The following is a 20,352-nucleotide window of genomic DNA, read 5'->3' on the forward strand; positions in this document are numbered from 1 at the left end:
GGGGGAAAGTGGGAGAAAAGGGAAAAAAACAAGAACAGAATGAAAAGGAAAGGTCGGGCCTAAATTAAGTACCGTAGTACTTATGAGAAATGACATCCCGTCTTGCCCCCCCCCCCCCGATCAAACTATTCCTTGTATATCATCTTTTTACATAATATTTATACATGCATGTATTTTATCAAAATCATTGTAATATCATGGATGTAGAAATCCATGGTAATATGGTATATTGCAAAATGTAAAACACTGTTCACAAAAAATAAATAATCACCTTAATTAACATCGTAATTTGTTAACTTCGATAATTTTGTTCTTGTACGATCAACATATAGGTGACAATCAGTGGCGTAACTACGGGGGGGCATGGGGGGCACGTGCCCCCCCCCCCCCCCCAATCGGCTGGCCCCCCAAAAAAAAACGGGGAAAAGGAGAAAAAGAGGGAGAAAGGGAAAGAAACGTAGTGGGGAAAGAAGAAATTATTGTTAATTATAATGTTATATTATGTTATATAATTATGTTATGTTATATTACATTTAAAAAAATTATAACTTTATGAAACATAATTTGCGCAGGGCCTATGTCTTCATTGTTCCTGGTGCTCGCATTGTATGTTTAACAAGATATATAATCCTGTTGTACTAAAACCTCCCGTTTTCAAGTCAATATACACCAAATATATTTCCTCGCACTTCGAATTATTATTGTTTATGTAGTGACATATGCTTCTATTTCATGACTACTTAAAGTGATTGCCCCATTTTAAGGTCTTAATGTAAACCATTTCCTGTCCGTGCTTACGTTCGCATTCGTGGATTGGTGAGATATGTCTGTTCTTCATGAATTCCAAAAATCAGTCGTTAAAATGTCCCTTTTTCTGATCTGAATATCAAAAAATTTCAGCTTGCGCTTCGCGCTCGCATCATTTGGTTAGTGAGATGCGTATATGATAATGACTACAAAAAGTGCTTCATGTGTCATTTACATGTAATTCTAACAAGATCAGCATGCGTTTGGCACTCGCATTAGATGACTATGGTGAGATATGTACTCTTAATGGATTCCTTAAAAAAATAGTCCTTATATCCCTGTTTGGGGTCAATGATATGCAAAAATTTAAGCTTGCGCTTCGCGCTCACATATTTTTGTTAGTGAAATACGTATGATCTTCGTGAATTCCTACAAACAAGCCTTGAAATGTCCCTCTTCAGGTCTGAATTTCCTAAATTTTCAGCTCGCGCTTCGCGCTCGCAATATTTGATTAGTGAGATGCGTATGTTAACCATGATTACAATGATTACAAAAAGTGCTTCATGTGTTTAGATGTATATTATTCTAACAAAATCAGCAAGAGATTGGCACTCACAATAGATGACTATGGTGAGATATGTATACTCTTAATGGAATCCTAAAATAAAGTCCTTAAAATGTCCCTGTTTGGGGTCAATATATAAAAAAATTTCAGCTCGCGCTTCGCGCTCGCATGGTTTGTTTAGCGAGACAGGTATGTATTATGATTACAAGAATTTGCTTATAATGTCCTTTTTAGGTCTGAATTTCAAAAAAATTCAGCTCGCGCTTCGCGCTCGCATTATGTGATCAGTGAGATACATATCCGTTTAATGACACTGTCCTGAAAATGTCTCTTTTATGTCAGTATACCTGGCAACTGAGCGCACTTCGCGCGCTCTTTAAGTGACTCAAAATTTTTGCTGGTTCCCCCCCCCCAATGCCGTGACCCACGGTACGCCAATGGTGACAATCAAAATACACACTTGGCCATCAGGATGCAGGGTATCTAGGGGGAGGGGGCACGTACCCCGGTTCCACTTTCATTGGGGGCGCAAAAAAAGGGAAATTAGGGACGCAAATAAAAAAAGGAAAGCAAAAATTAAAAATAAATAAAGAAAGGAAAGCCCCCCCAAAAAAAAAAAAAATTAATAATAATAATAATAAATAAATAAAATAAGTAAAAACTTAGGTAAAGAAAAAAATTAAAGGCGCAGAAAAGCCACTGAAGGTGATCCCGTCCTACGTTCGGTTCATTGCCATTTCGTCTATACTGCCATTTTGTCCACTCACCGCATGGTCTGATATGTCATTTCGTCTACCATCAGTTGGTCTACGTACTATCCACATCGTCCAATTACCATTTTGTCCAATAGCCGGATTTCCATTTCGTCTATTATCACTTTGGTCTAATAGCCATTTGGTCTGATTGCTTTATCCCCAATATTATTGGCCCAATAGCCACTTTGTCCATTTTCATTACGTCTATAATTACCATTTAGTCCACTAGCCAAGTGGTCTCAAGGCAAATGGTCTATGTTAATGACCACTTAGTATAAACCCATTTCGTCTGACAATTTGGTCTAATTGCCATTCGGTCTAGTCACGTAGGTCCAATTGCCATCTTGGTCAATCATCATTTCGTCCAATATTAATTTAGTCTATACAATCATAAATAGCCCTCTATACGTGTTCGGTGCGTGTGTATATTGCCGACTCGACTCCTGTTGCTCTTGTGATTTGTTATTAATTTACACCTGTTGTTTGGTTAATCTTTTATATAATTGTTTCAGACCTGAACAAAGTATACATGAATAGGATATAGGTACTCCACAAAATAAAACAATGCGAGCGCGAGCTGATCTTTTTTCATACTCAGACAACCTTAAAACGGGACATTTTACCATGTTTATACTGAGCACTTCTTTAAAATCCCTTTTAAAACCATTAAGAATAAAAGATTGGTGTCCGAGTACAATTGACTTTAAAACTGCACCCATTATAATCCATTATAATGAAGATGTACAGTATCTCATCGAACAGGCAATGCCAGCGCGAAGCACGATCTCACGTAAAATTTATGATACTGGAAAAATGTATATTTTCCAGGTCTTCCCCTCACGTTGCATTCACTTGTCTTCCTCCTCTTATTTTACCTTGTCCTTTTTTTCCCTTCCTTTCCCACTTTTCTCTCATTTTTTCATTTTTGTGCCGCCAATATATAGCTGTTATAGTTATTATAGTACCATTCTTATTTATTACTATTATTACTGAACATTTGATTTTATTTTATTTATTTATTTCCACATTCCAATAATAAAAGTATATACAAGAGTAATCATTTTTTCTTAGCATAACATATCAATAAGCAAATGACATATATAATGAATAACATATGCCGTAAGGGCACTAGTATTCAACCCGTTTGGAGAGTTTCCTCAAATATATAGAAATATGGAATTTACCTTAATTTCGGACCTGTCTTATTTCCAATAGCAAATGCTGGTTATTCTTTTTGCGTTATTTTTTTCTTCAACCCTTCAACTGCGTGCGCGGGTGATCGAATTATACGGCGATGGTTTTTTGCACTAGTATTCAACCTAGCGATGAAAGATGGCCCTGTCTCTCAATCTGCTCTTGTCCCATCCGACTATGGACTAGACCATTTGAGATGAGACCAAACAGGGATTAGTCAAAGCCAGAGACTTACATAGATCTAAACCATTTTGAGATTCGCTATCTATCATCACTAGGTTGAATACTAGTGCAATTCAGTGCAAAAGGTCATCGCCGCATAATTCGATCCTCCGCGCATACAGTCGACAGATTGATAAAGAAAATACCAACAACAGATTACCCTGGAAATAACAAAGGTATGAAATTAAAATAAATTCCCTATTTCTAAATATTTGGGGGAATTTATCAAAATCTTTGAATTATGCCGGGTTGAATACTAGTGCCCATACGTATACATTCTAACAATCTAATTGAAATATATTTATACCTGATAATTTTTTTTTTTTTATTAAAACAAATAGCAGAAAAAAATATAAATATACATATATTGACATAATACATTTTGAAATGTGGGAGACCTCCATCTTAAGCTTAGAGCTTGAAATTGATAAAGGCCTCAAAAGGAAAGGGGAATGAAAACCAGACAAACAGTGCAATAAACATTGGACGAACTGATTAATGGACGAGTTGCCATTAGCCCAAATGGAATTATACTAAATGGGTGGTATACGAAATGTTTGTAGACGAAATGGTTATAGACGAACTGATGTTTAGACGAAATGACTATTGGACGAAATGGTGACAGGACGAAATGGGTGGTAGACGAAATGTTGATGGACGAAGTGGCATTAGACAAAATGAAGGTAGACCATGCATTTGGTGAGTGGACGGGATGGCAGTAGACGAATTGGCAATTTACCGGGATGATTATGGGCATGGGAAGCGGGGATGTTGCGTGTGTTAAAGGAGAATGAAACCCTTGAAACCAGCTGAATCCATATCAAAGAGAAAAATCAAATAAACATATTGTTGAAAGTTTGAGGAAGATTGAATGAATAATAAGAAAGTTATGAGCATTTGAATATTGAGATCAATAATGCCATGTAGATCCTCCCATTGGCAATGCGACCAAGATCTGTGATGTCACACACGTACAACTCCCTCATTACTTTAGTACTTATTTCACTTATATTCTCACTTTTATATAGAGTCTATCACAAGGTGATGTGTTCTCTTTATGAGAGGACAAGTACAGAGGTTTCACAACATTATATCATTGATGAATCGTTTGTCATATGATTAGAATGAGCAAAAAGAGATGTTTTGGGGTATATTTTCAGTGTCCAAAAGGGGAGAGTTGTTCATCTGTGACATCATAGATCTTGGTCGAATTGCCAATAGGAGGATCTCCAGAGCATTAGTGATCTCGACATTCAAATGCTCATAACTATTCTATTGCTAGTCCTATTTTACTCAAATTTTTGTTGATCTGATTCTTTTATTTTTCTGCTTTCACAAAAGCTAACTTGCTCCAAGAGTTTCATTCTCCTTTAATCTCCATAGGCAGCTAGCACCCCCTAGAATTCTGTTAGGTTTGCCAAGGGGATAAATGGAAGCAAACTGTACGTCGTGCATTTTGTAGTGAAACCCTTTTTTCTTTTTCTTTTGCTTGTCAAATTTACATCAGCACCCCCTGTAAAAAAAATGCTCCCAGTTCCTAAGGGATAAATATTCGTGCCAACCTTTGATTAGTGATATTCTTATTCTCTTCAAGAATTCCAACAAACAGTCCTTGTGAAAAAATTCCTTAGTGCAATATCGTAAATTTTCATCTACAGCTGTGGGTTCGCACTTTGATACGTTATTCTTACAGTTTTGAAATCCACATTGTTTTTCTGGTTTAATTGACAAGCTTTTCATCACGCGCTAATTTGATACGAAAGATACAAATCCTCTCCATTAATTTTTACAAATAATGATTAAAATGTCCCTTTTTAGGTGAGGATATGAAAAAAAAATTAGCTCGCGCTTCGCGCTCGCATTACGCCGATGAGATATGGACCCTTTTCTACAAATTCCTACAAATAGTCCTCAAAATTGTTCATTTCAGGTGTAATCTTTCAAGTATATCAATTTTTTAAGCTCTCTCCTCGTGCTTGCATTAATTGCTCAGTTAGATACGCATCGTGGGATTAGGCCTAATTTTCTAATATATCAATAATTTTCAGCTTGCGCTTCGCGCTGGCATTCATTGCTTATTTAGATACGAATCATGTATATGATTACAAAAAAAGAATATTCCGTCTTATTAATGGCTTATTGAAAATGATTCACACTCGCATTGAGTTTGCCACTGCTGTGATGGGATATAAGCACTGGATAAGTTATATGAATAATCGGTATTTGCACCACATAGAGGGTACGATCACTTTCTTCAAAACTATTTTGGCTGTCGAATTCGTCATTTTGAACCTGACAACACTGAACAAGTTGATCAATTAAGGGCATACGCTTTGTTAGTCCACTGGTGAGTGAAGAGTTTATTCGTTTATTAAGGCCCTTTATAAGTCAAGTCATCCCGGCCCTGCCCCATTTCTTTTTTCTTGTCATCAAGTTTCGATCTCTCTCTAGTCACTCTTTGATCTGCCCCTGGAGTGCCCCAATTATAATTGTCCCTCGCTGCTCACTCATTCTATGCCCATATAGGCGTTAGCGGCGCTTTTGGTAATCATGAACAGGATGGGTGTCTATCTAAACAATTGATGTGAGCGCGTAGCGCGAGCTAAACAAAAAAGATATTCCAACCCAAAATTGAACATTGTGAGCACTTTTGGTAAACATGAAGAGGATGGGAATCTATCTAAACAATTAATGCGAGCACGAAGCGCGGGTTAAAAAATGATGTTCCTTCCCAAAACAGCTTTTCACTTCTTATGTTTTACAGTCCCTTAAACATGTTAAAGGACTACACTCATTTCGAAAAGAATACTCTTCTTTCAAACCTCCACTTTCTCGCCTTTCCAATTCACCTCTATTTCTCTCCATTTTTCTTATCTCAGTCCCTCCAGGACTTTACACATGGTGTACCGTAAACCTCTTCTGTGAGAGTTAGACTAAGTTAAATCTGACTTCAGAATACGGGTCTAGATAATTTATTTTATAAAACAAAATAGTTAATAAAAAAAAGGATAAGTATATTAAATATCATAATTCACAAACATACATGTCATCATGAGAGAGTTAGCCCAAAGGTTAGGGTTATTCAGATTCAACTCCTGTATCATAATGCGTCTCTCCTTGAAGTATTTAATATAAAGTAAAATACATATTCAATCGTCTCAACAGTTAGTAAGCATGGTAAGCTTGGTGTATTGGCTGATAATCAATTATTTCTTATCATCTACCATTTGCATTTACCTAAGCTTTAGATGGTTAGAAAATTGAATCATCTGAAACTTGTTATTCTCACCATTTTGTACTTGCACTCGATGTGGAATATAACCCATGGTTACGGCAAACCGAACTATGATGGAACCTAAATGTCTTGTAACCAAACATGCATTTAACTGATGCTGTCTATCATGTCACAATTCCTGCTTGTATAATGTATAGGCCTATGTTTCTTTTTATCAAAATAGTTTTGGAATTCATGTACATTATTCTTATGTCAATGAAAATTAATTGTGTTTATATATAGTTTATATCAGCTTTTATGCCCTAAATTAATTGGTATACATCAAAGTCGTTCTTCATTTAACAATGCATGAACTTGCATGTCGTTGTTAAGTTACAAAGATATTAGAAATTCCTTGTTATGAAATCCAATCCGTGTAGGCCCTACATGTCTCCTCATCAAACATATACTTGAATACTTGATATCATTTAAGAAAATGCATACCAAACAAAATACTTTCGAGAAGTATGCTGCCGTATGCATGGTATTGATGTCAGAGTCCTAGATCATTTGCCAGTTCAAATATGCTTGGTTGCCGCTGGTAGATAGATATAAAAGAGCCGTCGCAAACAGCAAGTTTAAAAGGCGATAGCGATGTAAGTCTTAACCAATGAGCACCTGATTTATTCCTAGCCATTCTACAATCTCTTGAGACTGTTTCAAGAAATGTTCCATCGAGGGTGTATTTATCAATAGATGCCTTACTCTCATGCCCTAAAGCCGAAACATTTGCAACGTAAACATGCTCGTTGACATCACAGGTGGAATAGGCAAACTGTCCTCTGCCAGCCTTGAAGATTTCAGTCGTAGCATTTGTGGTTAGGTCTAGAACCTTGACACCGGTCTTGTCTTTCATCACGACCTTTCCAGATGTGGTGACGTCAATCTGCTGAGGTCGACAGTCGTCCATCGAGATACTCTTCAGAGGGTTTCCTCCACTCTGTTGGAACTGATGGATTTCACCATGTTCAGCGTACCCTAAGAATATCCGTCCATCAATACTTGCTGACATGGATACATGCTCCACGGATGAAGGAGCAGCAAACTTAGCCAGTCGTTCCTTTCCATCAGGTGTCACTTCCGTGATCTCACCAAACATGGGGTACACGATGATCGTGCCGTCCAACGTCGGTGCCAGGTCTACCAACTTCACTTCTTCAAGGATTCTGGAAAGTGGCCCATCTTGCTTTCCCATTGTGGTGAAGATATCAATACCACCCGTTTCATACCCTACTGCCAACCGTCCATCCCGTAGGGATACCATACCCTGCATGCAACCTCGTTTGTCAAGTGGGATAAGAAGTTGACGGAACAATTTCCACTCAGTGTTCTCCTGGAGTCGTCCAACCACAAGTTCTGTACTCTTGTTACTAGAAAACCTAACTGACAGATCTCCTATCCTATCAATAGCCCCTCCGCTTGCACATATAGCACTTGCCTTCTTTATCTTCTTACAGATAGCTCTTGATGTGTTCACGACATCGACATCATCCCCTTGGTGTTTGACAACTTTTGCGATGTGTCTTCCGGTTCTCATCTCCTTTTCAAGATTCTTAAGCACATCAATGTTGGAGGCCCTTCGGAGTCGTGTTACCTGATCTAAAAGCAGATCAGTATCCTTCTCGATTTGCGCGATCATAGCCTGAGCATTGGCCTTTATCTGATCTTCCATTAAGTTCAGTTGGTTAGCTAATGAATTAATGTCAAATATGCGTTGGGACCCTAATGTCTTTTGTGCTTTACCCACTGTTCTCAATCCTTCGGTTGCAGCTCGAATCATTGTGAATAGCTTACACCTTAGAAGATCTGCTTGAGCTTGGAGGTCATCAGTCTCATGCTCATGATGCCCTTCCTCTTTACACCTTTGACAGATGGCCATCTTGCATGTCAAGCAGTAAACGGTTAAAAGTAAAGCAGAATGCACTGAACAACGTCTCTCCACCTTGATGTTCATGTTCATGGGTTCAGTCTTAGAATCACTATCCGACAATACACGTCCAGAGGATTTTCCACCAGATGTCACATCTTCTGCTGCAGAAGACTTGGTAGTAACTGTATTTCCTTCACTGCTGATTGCTAAACTCGCATTATCTGAATCATGGCTTGTTTGTCGTATCTGGATTTGATTTGGCACGACTGGAGATTTACACTGAAACCCAGATGACCTCAGAGATCTTATCGAATCACAAGAAGTAGCAGCTGATATTAGTGGGTCTCCATGATCAGAAAGTGATGACGCTAACAAATTATCAAATGATTTCCCCCTTGAATATATCGACGACTGGCTACCAACAGAAGTGACAAAGCTTGGAAGATCAATTGAATCAATCGAAGTGATACCTGAAGATGCTGTCATCGAGAACTGTCCAAAATTATCTTCAGACCCTGACAACCTTTCATTCAGACTGTATTGGTTGATCAGACCTAGGCTGTGTAAACTCTCCAGTAAACGTGTAACGGATGATTTGGTAGTTAGTTTGGACAAACTCTCAGAACCATCAACTAGAGTAACAGTGTTGCAAGATGGGCAACATAGACTCAGTTTCTGACTGGGGTCATCACGACTTAGTTCAAGATCTGAAACCTTCTTCTCGATGCACTCAAGACAAAAGAGATGGAAGCAGTTCAGAGACTTCGGGTTGGAGAGAAGGTTGTTACATATTTGACATTGGAGCTCATCCTTGAACCATCTTAGGATATCCAACTCGTCTGACGTCAGAGATGACATCATAATACTCTGGGCGGCTGAGCTGACAGAGACTCTGCATTGGCAAGATGAAGAAGTGAACAAACAAAATTTAAAGATTGATTAGTGCAAGGGTCAAGGAATTCGTAAGGGGGTGAGATTTGAAATCACAAGAACAACATTTTGGTGGCAGATAGAGGACTGTCTGCTATAACGCGTGAAGTCACTTGTGCGGATGTAGCTTCGCTAATGAATTTATTAGAACATCATTGACATCCGCCATTATTCTTGCTAGAATGTGTGTTTCTTCTCTCTCTCTTCCCTTTGTTTCCACTATCCATTCCACTATCAATTTTTTTTTCTCATTTGATTACATATATCTGTATTTGTACTTTGTTATTTTGTTATTTGTTGTGTTATCTATTTTTTGAGGAGCCCACATTGTACAAGCATGGAGCTATAGCTCTATGGTACAAGCATTGCTTTTTAGTGGGTCCCTCCATTTCCATCTTAATTTAATTTCTATTGAAAAATAGTATACATATTTCAAACCTACAATGTGTTGCCCAAATTGTCTAAGTGTTTTTTTTTTTACATATGTATTATTAATTTTTTTGCAACGGATACAAATATTTATGGTTATATATGGTATACAATTTGTTTTTGTTTGATGGAAGTGAAATAAATTAATTTGAATTTGAATTGAATTAATTTCTTCTCCTTTCTCGAACCTCTCCCCTTTTTTCCCTTTCTCCTTTACTCTTACTCATAAATCTACAACTATGTAAAAGTAATACTCATCATTCCTTCCTCATCACCATATAATTAGAAAACTTCATTAAACAATTAATAAATCTTCCATGGTTTCAAACTTGACTTGTCTTGGGCCATTACGCTCCTGAGAAAAAGTGTGTACTACTTGCAAATAGCTGCAGCAGTTAGGGGGCTGGCGCACACGATGCTCTAGCTTGACATTGTAAAATAAATAGATGCAGATGAATAAATACCAAAGATCCCGATATTGATAACGAGGCCTCGCAATACGTAATGTGTTTACTCTGTCCATTAAGAATCGATGAGTGTAATTACTACATGTATGGGCGCCTGCGAGTGCGCATGCATGAGGAGATTTTTAAAATTCTTACCAAATAAACTGTGATTGATCCGTGATCCCTTGCATTTATCGTGGTATTCGGACTATCTGTCTTTGCCTGTATTATCTACTCTCATACATCCTCCTCCAAATAGATTGAATAGCTGTACAAGATTGAAGTCGACGTCCACAAAATCATGAGAACAGGGGGCATGCACGATGATACGGTACATGATGGGAGATGAATCGCGAAACGAGATTGTCGACTGGGGAATCCCCCAAAGTCGTAAGTGGAGTACGCATGCGCAGTGTAGTGGGATCCCAGTGACCATGACTCAGAGGGGATTTCCCGTTTCTCGTTTGCAGACTGCAATCCCTGGAGAAGATCGCGCAAAATATACAAGATGATCGCAAAATTCACGGGAAATTCGCAGGCACTAGTTTCCCTACCTGCACGTGCCTATCAAGCCTACTGGGAAGAAGGATGTGATGGAACTACAAGGGGGAGGGAGGAAAAAATAGATATCATGAAAGTAATGCCAATGTAAAATATTTATACCCAAACTGTAGTAATTGTTGACGATTACTGCAGAAATACTGCAGTACTCGCATTAAAAAAATACAAATGTCAATGTTAATTAACTTTTCTTCTTGATGATTTTTTTTTTTTTGGGGGGGGGGGGTAGGTCTACGTGCCGAGGTTTTCCAGGAAGGGCTTACGCCAAAGTGGGGAAGGGTATCGGAAGATCCTGGTTACTTTTAGTACGAGTTCGAATCCCTCCCCTTCCTCCCCCCCCCCCCTCTCACCCCCCCTCTCTCTCTCTCTCTCTCCATCTTTGTCTTCCTCCGGGCCTCGATGATCCTCTCTCCCTCCCCCTCTATACCCCAGCCTTCTCTCTTCCTTTCTATCCCCCCTGCCCCCATCTCCCTCTAAAATATATCCCCCTCTTTCTCTTTATCAAACCCCTCACCACTCATCCCTCCCTCCCCTCCCGCTGGATTTACTTTCCTCTCATTATTCCTCACTGTTTCCTTCTCAAATCAACTTTCTACAACTGCGCAACAAGATCATGACACATCGATATGCTCTGCGCATACAACTCACCCGGAGACTTTACAGACGACAGCCATACGAAGCGATCACTTCTATCGAGCAATCGTTTATAACCAATGCATCGATTAGCTAGGCGCTCTCTTATTGCTCCTCCTGATGTGTATCTTATTAGCGATGCCCTCCAACTTGTAGTTGAGATTTATTTTCGGAATTTGCCAAGAGCAGAAGTCGATGATATAACTGTCGCTATATACTGAATTCCGCTTCAACTTATCGATTGTAAGTACGAATTCACAAGTCATAATATGTTTGAAATTATATCTTTATATCTATTTTTCTTTTTAATATGTTGCACTTATAGTTTTTTTTAGGACTTCCAGACCTGACTCTGAGTACGCCAGACAAAATGAAGAGAAAATATATTAGAATATCGAAGTAAAGATCGTTTCTTAATTACAATTTCCTGTTTATATTTCTTATTATGTTTGCTATAATTTTCATAATATATGAATGTATTTCTAATCCGTCATATTTTATTTTCATATTGGATTGTTATTCGTCACATTATGCCCCATCATAACAAGATTATTTATCATTCTATATCCAATTTAACGTTTTCTTAACCCATTTACCCTGTTAACTACTGAATTCTGTGATTCCGGAGCAGCTTTGTAAACATGGACCTCCCAGTTTGAAGTAGGCATTGGGTTAAATTTCGGAGAGAGCATGCAACACAGAGAATGGCTGATTTAAAATTGCTTCTATCCATCATATTTAGATATAGAGCTGGATAATCATGATTTATCATTATAATACCCACTAAAATATCATTATTCTATACACGAAACTTTTGAAGAAACATTTCACAGTGATGGAAATTGTATATTTGCTGCACTCGACTGTTTCCCAATCAGTTCCCAATTAAATCGTGTAGACTTCAGCGATATAGCTTGTTTTACACTCTTAAAATAGTTGGGTAAAAAGTGCTTTTAACCAACCCTGGGCAACATACTATCCACTAAATTGTTCGTTAAAATCTGCCCAAATTGGGTAATAAAAACTTATATTTGGTTAATAAATTTGCTCAATTGGATCAAAATTGCCCAGAATATACATGTATATGATTTTTTACCAACATACATTACCCAACACAGTGGACAGTATACGTTGCCCAACATTTTAAGTGTGTAGATTATATACATAACTAAATGAATCAACATCATGATCATAGCATAGGTAAATTTGTGTAAGATTTTTTTTTCGTATTTTGTCTGTATGAATAATGGATGTATCATGAGATAATAATAGTTACCCCTAAGACTCCCAAACCGGATGGGATGTGAGTTCAGATCCCCTGGGAGAAGGGGTTAAGTCATCTCATTTCCATCCAGGGGGAGGGGGAACAGGGAAGCAGTAAAGTAATTGAATCTATACATTACACACACTCTGTATTTCGTTTGTATATACACTCTAAAAATGGACATAATTGAAAGGGATAAATGACCCTTTTAAAGTGCCGAGGAGTGACACAATTTTTCATGAGGATTGAAAATGCGGTGAGCCTGTCACTCCTTGGCCATACGTTTTGTGTTTTAGAGTGCAGAATATTTCATTTTTTGCAGCTAAATTGAGGAAGCATCTAAAAAAAACAATATGCCGCAACAATGTCAATTCGACATATTCAAACAGGAATCGAAACTTTTTTCATATGATTATTATAATAAATAAATAAATGACATGTAATAAAATACAAAATGAATAGTGAGTCTGTATTTTCATGGGTTCTTAATTTGCATGGCAATCAGTATGCGCATACCTGTTTTGTGAAAATTAAAGGCATCCATAATAATGTGCAATGTCATGAGTATCTCATGTATAGTGCAATGTTCATGATGTTGAAGACAGTTTTGCACAGTACTAGTTAGATGTTTGGATTTTTCATTAAAATCCACGTTCTGTTGGGTAGACTTGCCCTTTGAATAAGCGGATATATAGTCCCCCTCCATAATTAGAAGAAATTCATTCGTTTCTCACTATGTTATTAATATGTTTGTTGCTTAAATGTCATGTGATATTCGTCTCAGAACATTGATCTGCGTACTATATTTCCCTTTCTTTTCTACACAGTAAAAACGCTGTTTAAGATTTTATACAACGCTGTTTACTATGTGAACCTTACAGTATTTGTTTAACCGTTTAAACAATCATGTTTAATTTTTTGAAGATTAGATATTGAAAATTGAACTTTGTTGCTTAAGACTTAAACACTTGTTTAAACTGTTTAAACAATTACTGTCAGGTTCATATAGTAAACAGCGTTGTATAATTATTTTTTACAGTGTAATTCCTTTTCACTACCTCTTCCTCCGTTTTAGACTTTCAAAATAATATTATGAAGGTATACATCCGAATTACATGCATTAGATAAATATATAAAAAATCACGTTACCAAGATTTATTCGATGATGATGATTCAAAGCTCTGATTTTCTGCGAAAATGGTTTAGAATCTCAAGTTTGAAATGCCTACAATCTCACAAAGCCCCCATGATTCACTGTAAAGCAATAACCGTTGCTTATTAAATCTTCAATTTGCGCCTCCAAATCCTTGGGATAATTTTGTATTAATCACCTGAAGACAACGTAGACTTGTAAAACATGTAAGAGGCCTTTGAGATTACATGTCGTATCATCTACCATGTCTGTGGGGTCACGAGGCCATAGAAAAGAACGCATAAAGGGATTTCTTTTTAGGATATAGAACGAAGAAAAGATATATAAGGGTAAAGAAATAATAAAAATCCCAGAAAGAACAACTTTTAAAGATTGAACTGATACTCAAAAGAAGCGGGTTCGATTTCAGCGCTTGTCCCCCGCGTTAGATATTGGAAGGGGCGCAACACTATCATCGGTCGGTTTGGACTCGGCTTCGTCGGAGGGGGTTTTCGCAAGTGCAACGGGGACGATTTAACAAAAAAAATGTTTAAAAATGCCCGTCAAATGAAATTGGTGAACCGAAACAGTCTCGTCCTAAGTTTCGGAGCTGGCGAAAAATCGCAAATTATGTCGTTTGTCCAGAGCGAAACAGCATGCTGTTTTGATTCACCAATTTTCAACAAAGACTTCTTGGTCGTTCTTAGTCATGAAGGGCATTTGACCATACATTTTCTATGTTCTGGAATCCGCCGTGCGTCGCAAGTCAAGGAATGTCTTACAGATGTTCATGAAGTAATTAAGCATACACTCTAACAGGGGCCGCGGAACCGGGGGGGCTGGGGGGGCTTCAGCCCCCCACTTTTTTCCAAAACCGTGTACAAAAACGTAAAAATTACCTATGATTGTGATTTTTAGCATGGTCAGCCCCCCCCCCCCACTTTTGGCTCAGCCCCCCACTTTGAAAACCGTTCCGCGGCCCCTGTCTAAGATATTGGTTAAGAAATCATCCACTTTTGACCTGATGAATCATTAATACCCAATCGTCAACAGCTGTTTCCATAATTCAACATTTAAAAGCGGTACTAAGTACTTCAAATTAATTAACTCGGAAGAGTGTGGATTAAGAGAATGAATGTCTTTGAAATATCTTGTAAGATAGTTGTTCACATGCATCCAATTGATAATCTACATGTATTTCTTGTAGTCTTTACAGTCATGAAACTAAAAAAAAAGTATAGCAGTGCTAAACTATATGGTCAAATAATGCACTTCTTAGTAAATTGTTTTTATTTATGTTTGCAAAAGTAGATTAGACTGTACATCAATTATTCAAAGTAAAGTTTAAAATGACTTTACGTTGATTGTAATGAAATAATAAAACTCAACTTTTAATTATATGAAAAAAAGATGAAAAAAAGATGAAGAAAAGAGGCCTAGCAATACGTCTTATATCCAGAATATTTTACATGTAGTTTCTATCTTCATTGTATTATTATTGATTAATATAATTATTGTTTAGTGTCTACCGTAAATAAAAATGCTTATGTCCTGTGTGTTAGGGTGTGGGTGGGGGGTTGAGATTTTACAGACATGTATCAGTCGATATGATTGCTTACGTCTAGGACCGACCTTTTAACCACCCGAAAGACGTGCCCATGTCTCGGACCTCTGCCTTAACATGATTATTTTGGACCCCCCCCCCCATAGCTTGAACTGCAGATGCACGCCACAATGCCCGGCCTTTATTACTTTGTTTATTCATTTGTAATAATTTGTATGGTTATCATAATCTGTGTAATGTTGTCCTATGTTGCCAAATTGAGTTCGGTTGAAATAACCTTGAAAGGGAGCATGCCATCTAAATTCACCTTCTAAAAGGAGAGCACAAATCTCCGTTTTCTGCAGTAGCATCATTTATTAATCAGAATCAAATTGACTTAACAATAATGGCGCAGTCACATTTCCCCTACGGCGACCGTACGGCGAGTCGAAAACGGCCCCTTTAAGATTTTTCTAATAGCTATATACAGTAGGTGGTTTGAATTTAAAACAAGTGGATTGCCTCTGGCGGTCTCACCTGCATCACGCGATTCAATATAGCAGCAGTGCTGACTTTGAAAACTACTATAACTCGCACAAGATGTTCAGTGATACTTGGTTACTCTTATGTCCACGTTTAATGAACTAGACCAATACTCTTACAGAGATGATGGTAATTAAACAGATACCCCCATTATGGCCAAAGTTCATTGACCTTTGACCTTGGTCATGTGACCTGAAATGTGCACAGAATGTTCAGTGATACTTGATTACTATTATTATGTCCTAGCTTCATGAATCAGATCCATAAACTTTCAAAGTTATGATGGTAATTCAACAGATACCCCCATTCGGCCAAAGTTCATTGACCCTAAATGACCTTTGACCTTGGACATGTGACGTGAAACTCGCACAGGATGTTCAGTGATACTTGATTAACCTTATGTCCAAGTTTCATGAACTAGGTCCATAAACTTTCAAAGTTATGATGGTAATTCAACAGATACCCCCATTATGGCCAAAGTTCATTGACCTTTGACCTTGGACATGTGACCTGAAATGTGCACAGGATGTTCAGTGATACTTGATTACTATCATGTCCAAGTGTCATGAATCAGATCCATAAACTTTTAAAGTTATGATGGTAATTCAACAGATACCCCCATTCGGTCAAAGTTCATTGACCCTAAATGACCTTTGACTTTGGTCATGGGACATGAAACTCAGGTAGGATGTTCAGTAATACTTGATTAACTCTATGGCCAAGTTTCATGAACTAGGTCCCTATACTTTCCAAGTTATGCTGTCATTTCAAAAACTTAACCTTCGGTTAAGATTTGGTGTTGACGCCGCCGCCGCCGCCATCGGAAAAGCGGCGCCTATAGTCTCACTCTGCTATGCAGGTGAGACAAAAACGGCTGTTTTCGACTCGTCGTACGGCCACCGTATAGGGAAGTTTTAGCGTAGCATAAACAATAGACATTAGTCTATAGTAGTCGTCTCTCTCCTTCACCCCACCCTCAAATGACCAAACATCTAACGAAGTCGCCGCGCATGGACAACGAAACTTCCCTCAGCTTGGAGCAATATTCCTCCATAAGAACGTATTATTCAAAAATTTAGTTCAAATTTGCACTATACATGTATATATTACTCTCGTTATGACAGAAATCTAAGTTTTGATAACCACTTGAAATTCAAACGTAACCAAATAAGTAATATTAAAATGGGTATTCGGAAGGAAAATCATTTTGGGTCTACGCGAACGTGACTATCTCGATTGATTTAATTCACATCGAGATAGTATTACTAATTTCATTTAGTTTTTATACTTCATTATACAATTATGCTGAATAATCATTTCTCTGAATACCCCCGGGCAATTGGTGGGAGTCTAAGGGACGTGCCCACCCCCTCCCCCCATCGAGTTACGGATTTTTTTTTTAAGACAGCATATGGAAGAGAATCTGACGAAATCGAAGGATGATCATTATTCTTTTTTTTTTAGTAATTAACTTCCTTTGCATAAATTTCTATAGATAGTTTAGGCACATCACCAATAAAAGAGATCGAGAGGCAACTACAATTTTTTTTTCTCTCAGAAGTTTTGTTTGTTCCTCATCTTTACTTTCTGCAGCTATTATGCTGGATTATGTTATTAACTCGATGTACTGTATAAATGATCAATGATACATTCTTCTTTAAATAGCGTCATAATGACCATGAAGTATTAAAAACCTTCTCGTAATTGCTTCTCTTTATATAAATAAGAGGTTTTGTGACAATGAAATTCGACTGTATGTAGAGTGTAATTGTAAAAGGTGTTAGATCCACTTTTGATGAGAATTAAGGTATTTGTATCATCTATCTTTTAACAAATTTTGAAACGCGGTTTATATGCTTAATCAGGCGCACAGATCAGGGGACGTGTCCCTATAGTTGCCCCTCCCCTATTAGTTATAAATAAATAAATTAAGGAAATATAGTTACTTTTATTTTTTTTTCAATTTGAGGTTTTAGCAATTGCAGGTTTTTAGGGGGGAGAAGCAAACCAAAAAAAATCTACCTATATAAATTCGAAAGAAGGCCCCTCTTTTTTAATAACGAATTGTTCAGGGGTTATAATTAACAGATGGCTCTTGCCCACTCCAAATTTGTAACGAGCAATAAAAAAAGGATAGAAAAACGAAAGAAAGAAGGGTAAAATATGATAATTTCTCTGAATGTTATGTCAAAATTTATCACAAAATTTTATATTTGTAATAAAAATATCGAATTTTTTCTCGTTTGCTTCGCTCTCTTTTTATTATTTAGCCCCATACGCCATACGTAGCCCCCTCAATAATATTTGGCCTATTACACCACTGATAACTAAGAATTTCAGAGATTTCTTTGATCTTCTTCTTCGAATTCCTTGATCCGGCTTTGCATCTTCACTTTCACCATGCGTGGGGGTTTCGGGTCATTTTTGGTACTTCTAGGGGGTGAAGTGAGGGGGGAACATATCCCTCCGAATCGACGCATATGACTGGCGTAAACATAAATGTATCCCCCCCCCTCCCCCTCCTCTCCCTCTCTCCCATACCCCTCTCCCTCTCTATTTCTGCAGTAACAAAATTAGGATTTATTACCTTTTGGAAATAAGTTTGTTAGTATAGTTTGTTAATATTTTATTAACGCATTCAAAAAGATTAACAAGGACCTTCAAAAGACGATTTAGAAGGACTGTTCACAGTCAACAAGATCACTGCCAACATTCAAGAAGAGAAACTAATTCATTATTATTCATTGTCTCACGCAACAATATTTTTGGCACTCGGCGGAATTACCCGCTTTCGAGACAATCTTTTTGGCGCGCTATTAGAGTCCCTCCTATATACCTTGAATTTACATTCTTCACAGGGGCGCAAAACGTTTAAGGGGAAATTGATTCACGCTTTCAAACATCCGCCCTAAACCCATCCAGTGTCGAGACTCTTGCTTAACCTGTAAAACATGTTCGAATTCGAAGAAGTTTACATGAAGTACGTTTATGAAAAAAGATAATATCATCACCACAAGGGGGAGGTCTTAACTTAACCCCTTTTCCACGCAGAAAGAGCATTTTAATATTTTAACTCTAATTCTAATTCTGAAATATGTACAATTAAAAATCATTTGGCACTTACGAAGGCTAAACGTTTTCTGGGAAGGGGAAGGAAAATAAAAGAATGACTGTAGGACTTTCTTTGTCTTGGTCGTAGAACAATAAAATGAATTGAAAACGTGTGAGAGTGCAGCCCCCCCCCCCCCCCCCCCCCCTCTGTACGTCATTGCTAGATTGGATTATATCTTCGTGTACATGATCATTATAATGTTAAACCTATGAAGAATGGCGATCCATAGGATTTTGAAGCATTTTGTACTTTGAAGTTTCGTCGTATTGTTGGCCAAGCCAAGAAACTGCTAACTATAGGGAATTAATACCGACATGCTTAACTTCCTTGAATTATGAATATAATTGAGTATGAGACGTGCATTATTCCACAAAGCCTTGATATCAATAGAGCTTACTTTATATTTTGGACATTGTTCGCTTACATGTCCCAGGTTATAAGAATGCCAGTTTTTATCAAGCTCTATAATTATGTTCGCCATTTATCATCAACCATACTTTGTTTGGATATATCACTTCGTACGAATGTACATGTAGATGACTTGTTAGCATTTTCCTACGTTAGCAGTTTAATATGAGTGTAAGATCAATCTGTCATTTTTTCTCTATCTGTCTCGAAAATAAAGTCAGTCAAAGCAGACCTTCAGCTTCAAGTTTGGGCTGTAAGTCATGTCATTTTACAATGAGCTTGATGATTATACAAGTCAGTTACTTTTGCCACTTTTCAGAGATGATGGCTAAAATTTCGATTTTTCTTTCTTATTTTTCATTTTCTTTCCTTACAGGAGCCTCTGCTGTCACAATGAATGCTTGCTGATCTGAAGCTCGCAATGATGACTAATTAATGGATTCTCATCAAATCCTCGTTTTATCGTAGCTATCAGTATTGACATGCTACAACGTTCCGGAAACATGTAAGGAGGCTAGACGAATGGTCGATTCGAAGGAGGGGAACTTGTGCTGCTTTGTCTCAGGACTATCATAGTTTACATCGAACATGTTCAAAACTGCAAATTGCTTTGATATGAATGGTTCTATCGTACATTTAATGGAAGGGTGAACGTGATCGCATTATATTTGCTTTTGTATCGATTTGTTTTAATTGACAAGCATATGATTGCACTTCATCGACG

At 37.6% G+C, this 20,352-nt stretch overlaps 1 protein-coding gene across 1 annotated transcript; it reads right to left on the reverse strand.

Annotated features, from left to right (window-relative positions):
* Positions 1-6,440: 6,440 nt before the first annotated feature.
* Positions 6,441-10,770, reverse strand: LOC129279889 (uncharacterized). Its single transcript, XM_054915954.2, has 2 exons — positions 10,589-10,770; positions 6,441-9,519 (listed from the first exon to the last, which is right to left on the reverse strand). The coding sequence occupies exon 2, from the start codon at positions 9,486-9,488 to the stop codon at positions 7,251-7,253; it is 2,238 nt and encodes a 745-aa protein (XP_054771929.2). The 5' UTR covers positions 9,489-9,519; positions 10,589-10,770; the 3' UTR covers positions 6,441-7,250.
* Between the last annotated feature and the right edge of the window lie 9,582 nt (positions 10,771-20,352).

This window comes from Lytechinus pictus, chromosome 17 (genome assembly GCF_037042905.1).
Source record: "Lytechinus pictus isolate F3 Inbred chromosome 17, Lp3.0, whole genome shotgun sequence".
In the NCBI taxonomy this organism is placed as follows: Eukaryota; Metazoa; Echinodermata; class Echinoidea; order Temnopleuroida; family Toxopneustidae; genus Lytechinus; species Lytechinus pictus.

What these genes read in the sequence shown, in the direction of transcription:
- LOC129279889 (XM_054915954.2), bottom strand. Translation starts at nt 9,488, where the DNA reads ATGATGTCATCTCTGACGTCAGACGAGTTGGATATCCTAAGATGGTTC.